Here is an 18,652-nt window from a genome sequence, read left to right on the forward strand (position 1 = left end):
CCCAGCATCTGTACTGAAGACAGTTCGGTTTCCTCTTAAAGTTCCTCCTTTATCTGATGACGGTTGGTGAAACGGATCTGGGATAAACGAAGTTGTGATTTCACTGTTCCCCTTCACCTTCCTACCCACACCTCCCACAGCCGCAGAAAGAAACATCTGATATAAAGCATGAGCAGTGATCGGGCCCAATGGATTTGGAGCCAGAGTTGTTGGTCAATGTCCATTTCTAGCCACATCACCATTCTCTTCTCCTGAGCAAGATTTAACCTCAGGAGTTGGGGGGGGGGGGTTGTTTACTTGTAAGATGGGAATAATTATAAGAATGCCTATCTCTGGAAACAGGATCAAATACAAGAATATTCTTCAAAGTGAGAGTGTTATTTTGGGCAGTGGTTTTGGCTTCGTCTGCTTGGTTCTCACTCATAAATCACTTCCGGGGACAGTGTAGAAACCAGAAGAAAAGAATGTGCAGATTCCACTGGGGGTCTCAACTGCTGGGCCCACGGGAGAAGCTGAGTTGGGCCTGGATATGGTTTTCAAAAACATTCCTGAGCTTGGCAGTGCTGACCAGCCACACAGAAGCATCATCTGACCCCAGTCCCAACCCTTTCCTTCCTTAATATGATCACCTTCAGAAATTAAGCATACCTGCCCACACATTCCCTGCCTGAAGGTGGGACAGCTTCTGGGCACAGCGCCCAGAATCAGCTGCTGCCTTTCCACAGAGGCTTTTGCAGCCCTGCTTCTCTGCCCTCTCGACTCAGGAAAAAAGAGCCAAGTGCAAAGTTGGCTTTTATATCCTCAGACATTAAAACCGGCCCGAGTGGCTTCCTCCAAATCCTCGCTGCCTCTATATGTCAACACACAGGACTTGCAGCAGTGCCTAGTTGGACCACCTGGGAAGCTTGGAAATTTCTTGATCTCCAGACCACATCCCGGACCAACACATCAGTGTCTGGGCATAGAGTCCGGGCCTCATTGTTTTAAAGCTCCCCAGGAAATTCCAGGGGCGCCTGGGTGGCTCAGTGGGTTAAAGCCTCTGCCTTCAGCTCAGGTCATGATCCCGGGGTCCTGGGATCGAGCCCCACATCAGGCTCTCCACTCCGCAGGGAGCCTACTCCCTCCCGCCCCCGTCTGCCTCTCTGCCTACTTGTGATCTCTTATCTGTCAAATAAATAAATAAAATCTTTAAAAAAAAAAAAAGAAAGAAAGAAATTCCAGCCTGCAGGGATCTCGTTAAACTGAAGATTCGAATTTAGCAGATCAGAGGAGGGGCCTAAGATTCTGCACCGTTAGCAAGCTCCAAAGAGGGACAGACCCACCGTCCTGGGACCCCCCCCCCCCCACTGTTAGTCGTGAGGTTCCTGGGGATCCTGTGAGCTGCTTTCTCTACCCTGCCCTACCAGAGCCACACCTACTGTGGGAAGTGGGATTAAAAGATGGTCCAGTTCACCCCTCAGAAGACACTTTGGCTCTTTTCCTGACTGTCTTAGGACCCGCCTTCCCTCTTCCAGGGAGCTCTGCAGACCACCAGGTGGCCTCAGAGTCCTCCGGCACCCCTTAGGGTAAACGAGAGAGACTGAGCAGTGTGGTGAGTCTCTTTCAAGGCTCTCTGAAGCCGGTGGCCCGTTTCCCTACTGAGACCTCCACCCACACCTTCTTCACAAATGGCCTCCATCTACTGACTGACAACATTCTGCAAAAGTCCACGTGAGGATGGCCAAAATGCATCATTGTGACTTTGCAAAACCCTCACTTCTGTGTGGCAGACTCGGAGCCTCATCCCAGATGTCTTCAGAAAGAAAGCCATTCCAGGCAGCAAATGGCTGGCATGAAATTCATGTTTCGTTGTCCCCCTTCCCATACTTGGTGGCTTTCAAAAGAGTATTTTATTGTCCCTTTTCCTCTCTAATGAATGTGGCAGTGGCGGTCACACATAGGAATCCAGTATGTAGGCAGCTGGGATTTTGTGAGGCTGAACGTGGCTGATTTTAACATTAACATTTATGGTCTTCAAACAGGTTCTCCCAAGGGTGGCACCACCCTTTCTGGACAGAGAGCTGGCCTGTTCCCCTCACCTCTCTTTCATACCCCTGTGGTTCTCTGCGCCTGGAGGGGCAGTACCAGGGAACGACCAGCAGGGGGCGGTGCCAGCCCACATTTGGAGCTGACTCACAGGGCCCCAACCCCACAGCCTCTTCTTGGGAAAGCAGCTGGGCTTGCTTGTCAGATCCCGACCCTGAGCTGAGGTGCTAGCCCTGCTGATTGTAGGGGTGACCCCAGCATCCCATTTGGATCCGAGTGATAGCCAAGGCCGCCCCAAGAGCTTCCTTGTCGACATCTGCCTGCAGTTTTCTCCACATCCTGATCTCATTTGTAAAGTAGAGCCCCCATCAACCAGAGGGTGGGCCTGGGCTGCATTTACAAGGGCTCCTGGCAGTTGGGGACCAATGAAGTCATTCCAGAGGGATCAGCCTTTGTTTCCCTCAGATTTGGGACCAACTCTTTTACAAGACAACTAGAAGTATATCCTGAGAGCTCTGAAAATTTCTTTACCTCAGCCTCACCCACACACCCCTCCTACCAACAGCTCTACCCGTAGGGTCCCCAAGGCTCCCAGTCCTGCCGAATGTGAGTCTCCACCCCTGATCACTCGACCCCTTGGCACCACCGCTCCGGGTTCACACCCTCATACTTGAAATACCTTCTCCGCCCCTGATGTTCTAGGAGATCCTTTGGCGGGTAACCAGAGTACCTTCCCACTTTCAGACTCCAATAAGAGTTCCGTGTAAGATTTGATTTGGAAAAGGGGACCCTCACCTCTGAAAGCATTTTGAAGGGTTTGAAGAAAGGGTCTGGGGAAAATCCTCAAGCCTCCCAACCCTCCACCCGCGATAATCTGCTATGATTCCTCCTCCAGCTCAGGAGTCCTATGTAAGTATCATTTATGACCATGAACTCTCAACTGCGATCACTATAAAGAAAGAAGCTACTGGGATATGAGCATACCCTGCACACCATAGAAAGAAGGGATATAAGAAATCAATGCATGTGTGTGAATGTACATTCACACGTACCCATACGTGCACCTATCCAAACTGGAAAGCAAGAACAACGACTCTCAGTGGATCAGAAAAATTTCTGAGTGAAAGCAGATGGATTATACCTCTAGCCCAGGAAATCGCTGAAGGTCCTGTCCCCAAAAGTGGGTGCAGTACCCAGGGTGTTTCATGCCCACAAGGAGGGGCAAGTCTGGGAAAGCCCAGGGGTGATCACTGGGGTACCTGGGGTCCCTGGGCAGGTGCAGATAGACCAGCTGACCCTCAGCCACCACACTGGCCAGACCACAGGCACACGTGTGTGCCCCCACTTGGGAAAGTCAGTGGCGGATCTGGGGAGAAGCCACTGGCAATGCCCACAAGCTTGGGTGCCCAGCAGTCAGCTCTGCTCTAACGCGGACTCTCAGCCCACACTCAAAAACCGCCAAGCACTTGAGGAAAGCAGACTTTACAGAAGGAAAGTGTTTGCATGTGTCAAAACATGCACAGCTGGGGGCGCCTGGGTGGCTCAGTCGTTGAGCTCTACCTTCCGGCTGAGGTCATGATCCCACGGTCTTGGGATCAAGTTCAGCATCGGGATCCTAGCTCAGCAGGGCGCCTGCTTCTCCCTCTGCCTGCTGCTCCCCCTGCTTATGCTCTCTCTCTCTCTCCAACAAATAAATAAAATCTTTAAAAAAGCAAAAAACTACCAGTGAAGGCAAGGGGTCTAGAGGAGAGACCTCACATAGGAGGGGACACAACCGCCACCCGGGAAAGGGGGCCCAGCTCCTGACCATCACTGCACACATCACACCATGCCCGACTGAGGGGAATAGGCCACCACAAAACGGAGCCCCTTCGAAGCCCCTTCCACCCCCAAATCCCACGTGGAAAAGCCCTTAGCTGCCTGCCAGCGGCCAAAATTAGTGTTTGCTAAATCATTTTATATCCCCCCCCCTCTTATCCTTCTAATGTATTTTACTGTATTTTACTTGGGCAGGGGAGAGACCTTTAAATCAGCCTCCTTGTCTATTTTCACAGACCCTGGGAGGTAAAACTGCTAGAAAGGAAATCATGGAGAAGCTCAGCGTCTTTGAAACTCAACCCCACACAAGTCACTGTCCTAAGAGCCAGAGGCAGTAGAAATAGAATTCTCCCCAATTCTTCGTGTTCAAGGGAATTGCCCCTGCTTTATTGACCCCCAACTTGAGAGGACGGTGACACCTGAACTCATCCAAACTTAGGGAGGTTCAGGGGAACCACAGCCACCTCGGGCAGCCCTTTTCCCAAACTTCTGGGTCCAGGACAGCTGAGGAGAGCCTGGGGGTGCTAACTACGGTTGGGTAGCCGGAGCCGTCCTCAGAAAGCTGTGTTCTCGGCTTGGCCCCGGGGGCCAAAGAGCTTCTCAGCAACGACCTTGCCATCATACTTGGGTAGTGTGCCCCCAAAGTCGGCGGGCAGGATGTCCTCATCGATCTCCTGGAAGAAGCCAGAGAGGTCATCTCCGTGGACATAGACCTGCAGGGAAGCCAGGGAGACAGAGCTGAGTGAGGGGTGCCCTCAGGATGGGGGCCGGAAGGGAAGAAAGGGGCAGGAGGAGAAAGGCACAGCATGCCTCGTGTGCCTGATGGTGTCCGTCTCCACAGTCCTCCCGGTCGTGCTGTCACTCGGCTCAGGACCACGGCACAGAGTCTGAGGAGGACTCAGGTGGGGTCCGCTCCCCCTCCCAGCCTCATCCCCCTGTCTCAGGAGCGCTTTCCTGCTACCGCCAGAGAATTGGTGAGCGCCCTCCCTGTGTGGCCACGCACTTACCCGTTGGAGCAGCTTGGTTTTCAGAAAAGGCTTGACCATGTTGTAGGTCGTGGTGAAGTACCACGGCTGGTGAATGAAGTGGACGGCTTTGAACCGGGCTGGGAAGGAATCCTGCAGTGACAGAGAGGTCCCCAGCCCATGGCCCCGGTGGCGTCAGAGGCTCCCACTCGCTCCCCCACTGCCTCCCACTGGCTCCAGGACAGACTTGTCTCATCACATGGTTGCCCCAAAGGATAGCTCACTAAAGGTTCCATCGCTGGGCCGTAATGGGGAGGGAGCCCCAGAGGCCATGCAGCCCAGCCCTCTCCCTGCTGGTGTACAACCCCAAGAAGTGAGGAAATGACATGGTAGCGTTGTTTGGTGTTTAGGTGACCGAGCTTTTCCAAACCCAAATGCCCCCAGAGTGGACTAAAAACAATTATAGACCCCAAGGACACTGCTGTCCTACCTCACTGTCCTTCAACACCCGCCCCCCACCATGACCCCCATCTCTCACCCCTCCTTTCCCAGATAAACATAAAGCAGACTTCAGAAGGACTTCTGAACACGTCAGTATATACAGGAGTGAGCTGTCAGGGACATTAGCGATCATCCCTTCCTGGGGACAAAGTCACATTCAAAAAGAAGCAGTGTGACATGTCTGGACAGAGAAGGGGATCCCAGGTCCAAAGGTATAGGTTCAAGTCTGGCCTCTGCCACTTTAGAGTTTTATGAGGTCACTCAAGTCCCTGAGCCTCGGTTTCAAGGTTTGTAAAATGAAGTAGAAGGGAGGAAGGGTCTGCTCTCAAGGCGTTCAGGAATGAATGTTGATCACCAAGCCAGCCTTTGTGGTCGTCATTCCTCAAGATGGCCCTAGGTGGTCTTCTTCTCGGGTGCTGGCCAGCGCCCTTAAGTGGGGCATCTGGGCCCAGCTTCCCAGCCTTGTTGGGAGCCAGTACAGGAGGCCTACTCTAAGAGCCGTAAGGGACTGAATATGATTGGCTGTTCATTTAGGTCCACTCTCGCGGGAGGTGCATGAGCACTGCATTGTGATTGGGTAACACTGCCTGTATAAAAACGCATGCGCCGATGGTAAAGGGAGAGGAAGAAAAAAGCGATTAAAGAAGAAGGTTCGCCGCCACGTGAGTCTCCGAGTCGTTCTTGCGGGCCGAGAGCGACACAGCCTCCTCACCTGTGTGAGGCTCCTGCAAGACAGAGGGTGGAGGCCTCACCTGGAGCATGTCCACCATCTTCCTGAGATCCGAAGCCCGAAGTCCGGCAGCCTGCTGCATGGTAAAGCCCTTGAAGTTCTCGATGATGCAGAAACCATTAATCTGAGTTTCCTCGTTCTCTAGTAGCTTCTCCAGGATGAAACAATATGCCTGCAAGATCTTGGACACAGAGTGGACGGGCCATAAGACCCAACGTGCAAAGATAATTAAGGCTTAAGGTCCTCAGGGGAGAGCTAACGAGTACATCCTTTACTGGAGAAAATTTGTCACAGGCTTTAAAAAATGGCCCATTCCACATCTGTGGGTGTGTCTCAAGAAAATAACCTTGAGTCATTTCCATGGTTAGATGTTAGAGTGCTTATCCCTGCACCCTTTTAATAGTAGAAACACTGGAAACAACCTAAATGCCCAACAATAAGGGACTGATGAAATGGTACATTCATGCCATGGAATATTCTGGAACAGTTAAAATTATAGACATATAACTTTATATATTATTATTTTTATATATATAAATATATAATGATATACATAATTATATAAAATATATATAATGATACAGGAAAATATTCAATCATGATATATTATTGTAGGGTATGATTTTTATAAGAGAAAAATATGTGTATGTGTGCATGTGTGTGCCTGTTTCTAGAAAAAGTGGATTGGAAGGATATGAGATGATAGAAATCTCTGAGTGGTAGAATGGTGTATGATTTTTTTTTTTTTAAAGATTTTATTTATTTATTTGAAAGACGGAGATCACAAGTAGGCAGAGAGGCAGGCAGAGAGAGAGAGAGGGAAGCAGGCTTCCTGCGGAACAGGGAGCCCGATGCGGGGCTCGATCCCAGGACCCTGAGATCATGACCCGAGCCAAAGGCAGCAGCCCAAACCACTGAGCCACCCAGGCGCCCCTGGTGTATGATTTTTAATTTATGATATTTTTGCATTTTCTAATAAGTACATATCACTTACATAATAAGAAAAAATATTTTTTAAATAGTCTTTTTTTAAAGATTTGATTTTGGGGGGTGGCTCTGTCAGTTAAGCATCAGACTCTTGATTTCAGCTCAGGTCTTGACCTCAGGGTTATGAGTTCAAGCCCCACACTGAAGTCATAAATAAAACAAGATTTTATTTTTTTAAGGATTTTATTTATTTATTTGAGAAAGAGAAGAATGAGCAAGAGGAAGAGAGAATCTAAAGCAGGCTTCACACTGAGCGCAAAGTCTGACGCAGGGCTCTATCCCATGACCCTGAGATGATGACCTGAGATAAAATCAAAGTCAGAGGCTTAGCCGACTGAGCCACCCAGGTCCCCCTAAAGATTTTATTTTTAAGTAATGTCTACACCCAATGTATTCACAACCCCATGGTCAAGAGGTGCATACTCTACCAACTGAGCCAGCCAGTACCCCAAGAAAAAATATTTTTAAATCTCTTCCACAAACACACACATGCGCGCGCATACACACACACACACACCCCTCAGTCCTAAAGCCAGTAGCAAGAAAATCTTTTTTAAAAAAAATCAGGGCCATAAGTAGAAATGGAAAAGAAAAGCTGTCTTTTCTATTTACAATAATATGATAGCACTCTTGGAAAACCCGAGAGACTCAATTATAAAACTACCATAAATTTAAAAATTTAGGATATAAAATTAATATACAAAAACAATAATTTCCATATATATCAACAATAACCAATCAGAGGATATAATGTCAGAGAAAACCCCATTTAAAGCAACACTTAAGACAAACTTAAGGAAAAAGGTGTCTAATGTTTGTGAGGAGAACTTTAAAAGGCTCTAAAAAGTTCAAAAGTAGGGGGCACCTGGCTGGCTTAGTGGGTAGAGCCTGTGACTCTTGATCTTGGGGTCGTTGAGTTTGAGCCCCACTTTGGGTGCAGACATTACTTAAATTAGTTAATTAAAATAATAGAAATAGAAAAGAATAGAAAAATAATAGAAATAGAAAAGTTCCAAAGTAGGCACGTTAAAGGGACAGCACCCCTCATTCGCGGATAGTATAGCAGGCTCTGGCTGTTGGCTGTTGCATTCAGAAGGATTCTAATTTTCCCCAAGTTTGTTCCCAATAAAAATACATTTCTCCTGGAGCTGGACAAGTTAATTCTAAACTCTCTAGGAAAAAGCAGACATAGAAGAATAGCTAGAAAAGCCCTGAAAAAGAAGACTCACATCGACAGAACTAACCCTAACATATTAAACATTCTACACAATCTGTAATTAAAACATTGTGGTATTGGAGCATAAACAGAAAGAAATTGTTGGCACAGAATACAAGTCCAGAAATAAACCCAAATGTAGATGAAAATATAGGCTACGAAAAAGATGGCATCTCAAGTTACCGGGGAAAAAAGTTGGATTTCTCAATAAATGATGATGCTGGGACAATGAGATAACGTCTTCTTAAGTGAGTCTGCACAGTTTTGTTTTTAAGGGCTTAGAGGGACATGCCGATGTTCTCCCAAGACAAACCCTAGTTCCCCCACTTAGTGTAGGTCTCTTAGGGGCTTGACCATCAAAGCCACACATACATATGTAAATTCAGAGACCAAAAACACTAATTCAAAGGGACCTATGTACTCGTATGTTTATTGCAGTGTTATCTACAATAGCTGAACTACAGAAGCAGCCCATCGACAGACAAATGAAGGAAGACGGGGTATATACGTACAATGGACCATCACTCAGCCATAGAAAGGAATGAAATCTTGTCATTTGCAATGACATGGAAAGAGCTAGAGAGTGTGATGCTAACTGAAAGAAATCCATCAGGGAAAGACAAACACCATATGATTTCACTCTTATGTGAAACTTAAGGAACACACAAATAAAGTGGAAAAAAGACAAAGGGGCAAACCACGAAACAGACTCTTAACTATAGAGCACAAACTGATGGTCATCAGAGGAGGGGGTTGTGGGGGGACGGGTAAATAGGTGATGGGAATTACCAAGTACCTTTATCATGAAGAAAAAAATAAAATCATTTAAAAAAATTTAAAAAAGGGGCGCCTGGGTGGCTCAGTGGGTTAAAGCCTCTGCCTTCGGCTCAGGTCATGATCCCAGGGTCCTGGGATCGAGCCCCGCATCGGGCTCTCTGCTCAGCAGGGAACCTGCTTCCTCCTCTCTCTCTCTCTCTCTCTCTCTCTCTCTGCCTACTTGTGCTCTCTCTCTGTCAAATAAATAAATAAAATCTTTAAAAAATAAATAAATAAAATAAAAAAGAATATTCTTCAACTCATGGTTAAGTAAATATAGCAGAGAACTCAGGGTGCTTAATAGGTTGAAACTGGGGTTTTCCAGAATCTCTCCCAACCCGCCGTCCATTAATCCCCATGCTCTGTGTCATCTCAGCTTTCAGCACTTGGCAAGGGTGATCCACAGCTGTCACTCCCACTTGGTAGGGGGACCCAGGGGCAGCAGCCATGTGTGGGCCCGCGGGCCCTGCCTGCAAGTTCTCCCCTGCCCGGGAAGGTGGTCCCCCACTGACCTCGTCGAAGGTGATTTCTTCAGCATCCCAGTTTTCGATGTTGAAGAGCATGACCACGCGGCCATACTTGTCCCGAGTGGAGAGGACACCAGGGTAGCCGGCCTCCACGGTGCAGCGGACGGCCTCCGGGGACAGGCTGTCGAAGAGCTCGGGGTACTGCAGCCGGAAGTTCACGTAGCCTGGAGGAGGGAGAGCAGAGGAGCCCCTCAGGGAGCCAGTCCCTCGGGGAGGGGCCCACAGGAACATTCCAGAGACCCAGACGCGTCCTGTGTGTGATCGAGCAGGACATGCAACCTTTCCGAGCGCCTTGTGTCCTCTTCAAAAACACGGGAAGAGACTACTGGCCGATCTCACCAGATTGCTGCAGGAATCACAGGAGATTCTAGGTATGAATTTGTAAACTGTGCAAACATGCGGTGTAACCCGGAATCTGAGGATGATTTTCATTACTTTTCTCTTGCCACAGGCAGAGGTACAGGCTTTCCTGTTGGGCACAGGATTAGCTGAGTAGAAAAGACTCCCAAGATCAAGCCTCAACCCAATGCAGAACCCAAAGGCCCTTCCCGATTCCAGAAGCACGTCTCCTGCCCACAAACCTCACCCTTCTCTGTCCTCAACAAGTCTCTGCCTCTCTCAACCACCCAACCCTACAGGGACCAGGCCCAGGAGAGGGGTTTGGGGAGCATTTGCCTAGGGAATGCCACTGACTTCCTCACTATTCCTACCCCCCTCCAGGTATAAGCCCTCCACCTTGCTGTGCCCTCTGCCCTATTGCTATATCCCATCCCCTTTGCATTTTTCTTCAGAAGTTCCCTTTGCCCAGGAGCCTTCCTGGCCACATTACTCGTGTCTCCTTTATTTTTCCTCATTATCCTTTCTTACTCCCGAACAGTCTAGGGAGCTTTATTTCTCTGGCTTATTGTTTCCGCCTTTAGCTTATGAAGTCCGTGAAGGCAGCTCCCGTCTGCTTGATTCTCTGCTGCATCCTTTGCCCTGAAAGAGTGGTTGGGGGGTGCCTGGGTGGCTCAGTGGGTTAAGCCTCTGCCTTCGGCTCAGGTCGTGATCTTAGGGTCTTGGAATCGAGCCCTGCATCGGGCTCTCTGCTCAGCGGGGAGCCTGCTTCCTCCTCTCTCTCTGCCTGCCTCTCTGCCTACTTGTGATCTCTGTCTGTCAAATAAATAAATAAAATCTTTAAAAAAAATAAAATAAAAGAGGGGTTGGCACAGTGTGGCTGTGAATTCACTCTTGGGGAAGAAAGGAAGAAGAGAAAATGCATTAGCTTGTGGAGGGCCTGCTCGGACACCCCTTTCTTTGCCAGGGCACCAAGGACTGGATTTCCTTAGGAAACTTGTCCTCAGGCAGCCAGCAGGCCTGGGCAGGTCTGTCCTCAGGGCTCCTTCCCGGGGCTGGCATCATCTCCGGTCTGAATCTGTATGAGGCTTAGGTACCTGCAGGGCAAGGGGCCACACACCAGCCTTTCCTGCCTCTCCGGGCTGGGGTCGCAGGCGGGGAAGGCTCTCCAGGACCGGGAAAGAGGAGAGGGGAGCCAGACCTCTAGGAAAGTGGAGGCTGCTGAGTTCACACCCCGTTTTCCGGGTGAGGATAAGGAGGCTCAGGGAGAGTGGTTCTCACAGGGCAGGGAACGCGTAGGGAATGGAGAGGACATTCCCTCCATGCCTGGGTGAGAGTCATCACCCTCCATGCCTGGGTGAGAGTCAAAGCCACAGTCACCCACTCCCCGCCTTCCGGAGGCAGAGGCGGTCCCTCCAGCGCGGGTCTCACCTCTGAGCAGCTCGTAGGCACGCCCCACGTCGAACTTCCGCGCGCGGATAAAGCGCAGGAAGAAGGCGCTGTCCCTTCCCTGCACCCTCTCGGCCACCGCCCGGGCCAGCTCCTGCCCAGACGCCGCCTCGGCCTGCACCAGCTCCTGCAGCTCTCGCACCACCTCCTCGCGGGTCTCCTCCCGCTCGTTTAGCTCGTCCTTGGCCTGGAACAGGGTCGGGTGGAGGCGGCAAGTCACAGACTGGCGCGCGCTTGCGGAGCCCGAGCCAGGAGGCTCCTGCCAGGGCCAGCGCGGCCGACGGCCAGAGGGCTTGCCATGGGGGCCACCGCTCCTCTGCCCCCACGCGCACCACCGGCACGGGCAGCACCCGAGACCGCCAGCTACTTTGGCGGCAGAACATGGAGTCAAGGGCACCTGGGTGGCTCAGTGGGTTAAGCCGCTGCCTTCCGCTCAGGTCATGATCTCGGGGTCCTGGGATCAAGTCCCGCATCGGGCTCTCTGCTCCGCAGGGAGCCTGTTTCCCTCTCTCTCTCTCTCTCTCTGCCTGTCTCTCCATTTACTTGTGATTTCTCTCTGTCAAAATAAATACATAAAATCTTAAAAAAAAAAAAAAAAAAAAAAAGGAATCCCTTTAAAAAAAAAAAAAAAAGAACATGGAGTCAAAGGGCCCATCCTGGGTTTGTTGGCAGGAGACCCCAAAGGTGTCCGCTCTTAGGGAGCACTGCGCTATGGCCTTGAAATAGTGAAGGCCGCCACCCATCGCCGTAAGGTGGGGATTCATTCATACTCCATTCTCAGGATGAGCAGACTGAGGCCCCTAGAGTCGAAGGGGACACAGGCAGGAAGGGGTGGAGCTAGGGCTCACACTCAAAGTGGGACTTTGAATCACTTCCTCCCGCAGTCTCCCAGGCTTGAATCTGATCTTTCCAAAACCAAAGATACCCTGAAGAGGGCAGCTTGTCCCCTGCCCCATATATTCCTCCCCTTGGCTGGGTCTAGAGAACTCAGGCAGGTCTCTCCGTGGACAGCCGGAGTGAGGGGAAGGCAAAGGAGGGGGACTCAGGTTTAGGGGAACTCGCAGCACCTTTCCCTTGGTAGCAGAGATGGAAGCTAGGAGCCCAGGCTCAGCCCGGCCCTAAGACAGCTCTGCCACTTTCTGCAGAGCACAGTCTGATCCTCTCTGAGCTGGTCCAACAGTCTTCTTTCAGAGGTACAAAAGGCAAGACCCAGAGAGGGAAAGCAACTTGCTCAAGGTCACACAGCAAGTTGAAAGTTAGGTCTGAGTCTACAACTCAGGCTTCTTGCCTGTGTAGTGGGGGCGGCAGTTGGATTCCTGTTTCCCTGGGCCGCTTGCAAACCAATGTTCCTCATATCTGAGTCTAGGATGAGCTCTCATACAAAGGTCCTAAGTCCTGGCATTGATATCAAGGAACTCTGTTGGTGCTATAGTCTTGGATTAGGCTGGCCTCGATGTCTGGTCAGCCCAGCTGCTGCCATTGCCCCAACCTCCAGGATGGCCCCTAGAACAGGCCAGTCCATTAGCTCCAGGATAGCCTGGAGAGCTGGGGCTGGACCCGTCCTACAGGAGAGAGGATGTTGTCAACATTCCCCCGCTTTTAGCCCCCCAAGCCCAACCCTTCCGGCACCCTGGGTCTCCTCACCTTCTGTAAGGTGTGGCGGGGAAGCTGGCTGCATGGGCCAAAGACAGGTCCATGGTCCTTGGTTGTAAGCCGCTCCAGCTGGGCACGGAGCTCCTGTTCCTCTTCAGGGACCACACGGAATGTGCCCACCTAGACAGGGAGAAGTCAGGAAAAAGCAGGGAGAGTCCCCCGTCAGCCAGAGCAAGCCAGTGCAAATGAGCCAGCCCAGACCCTAAACTAGTACTTTGGTCCAAGGTCACTGTTAGCCCTTCTCCCTTTGGGTGGAGTCACGGGTGGGGTTGTATGGGTGAGTGTCCATAAGGGTCCCGAGCAGACCAAACAATAGAGAAACGGGGAGGGGGTTGGAGGGAGGGAGACCAGAGCACAGGGGTACTCACGTTCTCGGACATGCCGCCTCTGAAGACTCGGAGTCCTCAGAAAAATAAGGGCTTAGCTTCTGTCCTGGTCTCTCCAGGCAGCCTCCTCCCTAGGACAGGAAGTCAAGGGGGCAGTAGTCTGGATAGACCACTCTCTTATTGTCTCAGAACAGTGCATCTCAAACTTTTTTTTTTTTTAAGATTTGTTTATTTATGTATTTGACAGACAGAGATCACAAGTAGGCAGAGAGGCAGGCAGAGAGAGAGGGGGAAGCAGGCTCCCCACTGAGCAGAGAGCCCGATGCGGGGCATGATCCTAGGACCCTGGGATCATGACCTGAGCTGAAGGCAGAAGCTTAACCCACTGAGCCACCTAGGCGCCCCACATCTCAAACTTTTGAATGCCTAAGAATTACCTAAGGAATCTGGTAGAAATGCAGGGGCCTGGGCCCCTCACCTGTGATTCTGACTCAAGAGGGCTGAACTGGGCCCAGGAGTCTGCATTTTAAAGCAACACCCCACCGCCCCCCAACCCCCACCCAGCCATGGCCCTGAAGAAAATGATCCTTGGGCTACACTTTGGGAAACATTCCTTTGAGAAGGAATACACACAAAAATACAGCAAACCTTAGTTCTTAAGATAAGCCAGTGCAAGCAGGGAGAACCTAGCTTCGATCTTTATTCTGAAGTTACGTGATCGCTGCAGAATAAGGCAATCCCTCCTCCTGTCTGTGGCCCTCCCTCTCCAGCCCAAAGGGGAATCTCAGAAACTTTCCAGCCTAGCGGATGGTCCCTTCTCCAGTACATTCGTTCTCAGGAGTGGGGAGGACTAGTTACGTAACCAGAATATTGGGTGTGTGTTCTGTGCTCTGTAATGCACTATGTAATTCCAAATCCATATCTCAGAGCCAGAGCCAGCATTATTCTCCCCATCTTACATGGGAAGAAGCAGATCCCGGGGAAGAGTAAGTGACATGGCCACTGTCACACAACCAGAAAAGCCAGGGATCAGGCTTTGCGCCCAAGCTGGGACTTTCTATGGGCGCTGAGATGCAGCCTCTGGTGGTGAAAGTTGCACCTGGGTTCAAATTCTGTCTCTTCCACTTGCAAGCTATGTAATTTAACCTGAATCTTGGCTATCCCCTGTAAAAGGGGGGTGGGGTGGAAGGAGGGTCCTGAAGGTGAAATTAAATAACCTGCACAGAGGCAGTGCTCGGCCACGAGAACGAAGCTCACCTGTCGCCCACATGATAACCTGCTCAACCCACTGAGTATCTTTGGAGACAGCGCTCCTGTTTCCGGATTTTTTCTTGTCTTGTCTAAACATCCCCAGGACCTTTAAAGAAGCCGTCACCACCCTGTTCCATTCTCTGACCAGGTTCCCAGTTGCCAGTTTCATCCCCTGTTCATTACTGGTAAGTGACAAAGGTGGGACTTGACCCACCGCTTTGACAGCAAGGGCCAAGATCTCTCCAGGCTAAGTCCCTAGGACAATGGGTGTTACAGAAAACCCTTTAGAGTCAGAGAAACCTGGGTTGGAAATGTGAGCCTGTCATTTACCACCTGCATGACCTTAGGCAAGTTGTTTAACCATTCTGAGCCTTGGTTTCCCCATCTGCAATTTGGATAATACCTGTACCTACCAAATAGAGTACAAAAAACACCATAGTGTTTTTTGCTCTAAAACATGATATCCCTTCCCTTTCTTACCATCCTACTGATCATTGCCCCATGTGCCCAGAGAGACTGGGAGGATCCCAGGGGGTATCCAAGGACCTCCCAATTCCCTGCCTCTCCCATTTCTCAGCCCCAGTCAGGGCAGCGAACCCACCAGCAGGAACTGAACCTAAGCTTTCTCTCTGGCAGGTAGACGTCCAACTGTGTGCACCCAGAGACAGACTGAAATACTGGTGTGGCCTCTCTCACTGGAGCAGGAACGGAGAGACTGATAGAATTGAGAATAGACGGGAGAGATAGTGGCTGGTTACCCCCAGCCTGTTAAGCAGATCATTAGGACAAGATCCTAGAGCCTCGAAATAAAGGGCTAAAGTCAGTACAGCAGCTCTTTTAAAAGTATGCCCAATCTAATTAATTTTGAGTTTTTAAACGGTATACAATGAAAAAACATTCACCCCCATCTCAGGGTGAGGCTGTTTCCCCGCCATCTAGGTTGCCAGATAAAATACAGAATGTCCAATCTCGTGTCTATTTCAGGTGAACAACAAAGACGTCTGAAGCATAAGTATATCCCACGCAATACTTGGGACATACTTACACTAAAAAAAGTCTTTGTTGCTCATCTGAAATTCACATTTAACTGGGGGCCCTGTATGTTTATTTGCTGAATCTGCCATCAGGTGGATCTAGTACCACTTGGAGAATGGCCATTTGGTTTCCGTTTCAGAGGCAGCCTGGGATGGGGTCTCCCCAGCCCCCCCCCCCCGACTCCTCACCCCAGTCCTGGGCTCCCTGGCCCGGCCAGACCCCTGCTACTGACTTACCTACCAGCTCCTCCTTTGGGGTACCTGGTGCCTGCGTTGTCCTCCTCCTCAGGGAGCCTGGACGTTGCCTCCACTGGGGGCGTGGCCCAGTCAGCAGGCTGGGATTACTGTGTCACAAGGAACTTCTCAAGGCCCCCAGTTTCCCGTTAAATCAGGCTTACAGGGAGGCCCAGATTGGGGCAAGTGAAGCACCAGGGGGGAGAGGGGATTGGCCTGGGCCTGGCTGCAGCCACCTCAAAGCCCTCTTTTGTGTGCTTCTGCTCCCGAGTTCCTGCTCAGCCATGTGGAAGCTGGGCAGTGGGGGTGCGATCCGGGTCAGCCCCACCCCCTCCTCCTCGCTCACTCACGCTCACTCTCATTTGCGGGGTTGGGGGGTTCTGAGAAAGCACATCCCAGGGTAAGAAGACATGCAAGAGATGGAGGGCAGTTTTAAATGTGACTGTGGGTCCGGTGGAGGCGGTGACCGATCCAGGCCTGTCCCTCTCCCCCTGGGTGTGGTACTTGTCCCCTCCGCAGTGAGTGGGGACCCCTGGTTAAGGCAGAGTGGGAAGAGGGCAAGGCAGGGGGAGCCGCCTTCCACGCAGTATGGCGAGTGGTAGGAGCCTGCTTGGGAATAAGGCTGGCCGCTTTTCAGTCCTAACTCCAGACCCTTCTAGCTGTGAGAATTAACTTCAGCACTCTAACTCAGTGTCCTTGAGAAGCTGGGATAATTAGGCACAGGCTGGTGGCTTTAGTGAGGATGAACGTGCTTGGCTCAGTGCTGGACACTTAGTAAACGTAAAGGCACAGTAGATGTTGGCAGTTACTCCAAGTCCAGAATCCATATGCATCTGGGTGGCAGGGACCCACATTATCCAACCCTCTGCTGTCCCTCAGCAGGTGGCTTCCCGGGGGCTCTGCTTTGGTAGTTCCGTGCTGGGGGTGCGGTGGAGAGGGGTGGCGCGGGATGATTCTTTAGTCTTTCTCTGGGATTCCAAGGGCAGGGAGCTCCTTGCTTTTACTAGAGGACGATATTAGAGGATGATCCTCCTTGCTTTAAAACTCCTCCTCCGTCTGACCCCCAAGCAGCCGTCTATAATGTTACCCTCGGTCCTGATTTTGCCTCCCGGGACAGGGCCAGGATCTGTGCACAGGACATTTTCCAGAGTCCAACCCCAGAAAGGCTTTTTGTTTTTCCCCAGAAATAGTTCTTGGTTTTCAACCGATTCCTACTTGGATAGGTTTGGGATCCCTTCACCCTCCTGTTCCCGCTCCAGACACCCTGGGGCTTATGAAAATGTCATGGAGGGGCAGTCCCTGGGAGCAGCACCTGACCCCACTGGTCTCCCTAGACCCCTTCCTCTAGAGCAGGCGGCAATACCTGGGCTTGGATCTTGGGGTGCAGCTAAGTGATGTTAATCTCCTTTCTTCTGATGGCCCCTTCCCTGGGCTCCTGCTCAGGCTGCTGTCTGACTCTATTTCCTCCCAAGTCCTCCCTGGAGCTGGAGAACCCCTCATTTCTAGCATTTTGCTCCTGAGAATTCTGCAGAAGCCACTGGCCACATGTAGCTGTTTAACGCCTGAAGTCGGATAATGGCACCAAAGAACTGAACTGTAACCTTAATGAACTTAAATTTAAATTGAAAAGTTGGTACCAGTTCCAGTTATTGGGAAACGGTGAAGTATGTTTGGAATAACTTAGGTGTATGATTCTACTTTTTCTTTCTTCTTTTTTTTTTTTTTTTTTAAGATTTTATTTATTTATTTGACAGGCAGAGATCACAAGTAGGCAGAGAGAGAGGGCGAAGCAGGCTCCCTGCTAAGCAGAGAGTCCAATGCGGGGCTCGATCCCAGAACTCTGAGATCATGACCTGAGCTGAAGGCAGAGGCTTAACCCACTGAGCCACCCAGGCCCCCTCTACTCTTTCAACAGCAAATTCTGTGATCAAGTATTTAGAGTCTGACCTGAGATGTGCTAGAAATATAAGATACCTGCTGGCTTTTGAAGACTGAGTACAAAAGGAGCATACAATTTCCTTTTTTTAATTAAAGATTTTTATTTATTTGAGAGCAAAACCACTCATGCACGATCTGGTGGAGGGGCAGAGGGAGAGGGAGAGAGAATCTTAAGCAGACTCCCAGCTGAGCACAGAGCCCAGAAAGGGCTTGCTCTCTGGACCACCGTGAGATCATGACCTGAGCTGAAATCAAGAGTCAGATGCTTCACAGACTCAGCCACCCACGGGCTCCAGCCTAAAATATCTTATTAAGGATTTTTACATGACTTAGTGTTCTGAAATACTAGTGCTTATTGGGTTGAAAACATGAGTTAATTTCACTTGTTTCCTTTTCCTTTTTTTGATGTGGTTATTAGAAAATTTAAAATTTTCTCATTTTAATTTTAATGGCTCCCATTGTATTTCTAATGAACGGTGCTGGTCTAAACATTGCTACTCCTTGGAATGTGACCTGTAGACCAAGAACATCAGCATTATCTGGGAGCTTGTTAGAAATGCAGATTCTCTGGCTTTTCCCCAGATAGGCTAACTCAGAATCAGTAGGTTAACAAGGACTGCCCCCCCACTCCCCCACCCGCTCCTTCCCTCCCCCGCCTTCCCCCTGGCCCTACCCGTGATTCCTATGCACAGAAAAGTTTGAAAAGCACTGCCCTAGAGTTTCTGGCCCTCTCCCCCTTCTGCCTGTGCCCAGCACATGACCTTGCCTGATCTCAAATCTGAGGATTGGTGGGGAAGTAGATTGAGGATTATCCTTGCCTCCATCCTCTTCCTCTTTGGGGCAGGC

General features: G+C 50.4%; 1 protein-coding gene across 1 annotated transcript; it reads right to left on the reverse strand.

The window, feature by feature from the left end:
• Positions 1 to 4,202: 4,202 nt before the first annotated feature.
• On the reverse strand, positions 4,203 to 16,073 carry RLBP1 (retinaldehyde binding protein 1). Its single transcript, XM_082736061.1, has 8 exons — positions 15,872 to 16,073; positions 13,392 to 13,480; positions 13,015 to 13,143; positions 11,353 to 11,557; positions 9,571 to 9,749; positions 6,062 to 6,220; positions 4,851 to 4,961; positions 4,203 to 4,556 (listed from the first exon to the last, which is right to left on the reverse strand). Exons 2-8 carry the CDS (start codon positions 13,401 to 13,403, stop codon positions 4,398 to 4,400), a joined length of 954 nt encoding a protein of 317 aa, XP_082592187.1. The 5' UTR covers positions 13,404 to 13,480; positions 15,872 to 16,073; the 3' UTR covers positions 4,203 to 4,397.
• Positions 16,074 to 18,652: the final 2,579 nt, after the last annotated feature.

The sequence above is a fragment of the Mustela nivalis genome, assembly GCF_964662115.1.
Source record: "Mustela nivalis genome assembly, chromosome: 6".
NCBI lineage: Eukaryota > Metazoa > Chordata > Mammalia > Carnivora > Mustelidae > Mustela > Mustela nivalis.

What these genes read in the sequence shown, in the direction of transcription:
- RLBP1 (XM_082736061.1), bottom strand. An exon ending in AAGAAATCACCTTCGACGAG is followed by an intron (nt 6,221 to 9,570) that starts GTCAGTGGGGGA and finishes TCTGTGTCCAAG; the next exon opens with ATCTTGCAGGCATATTGTTT. An exon ending in AGATGGTGGACATGCTCCAG is followed by an intron (nt 4,962 to 6,061) that starts GTGAGGCCTCCA and finishes CTGTCACTGCAG; the next exon opens with GATTCCTTCCCAGCCCGGTT.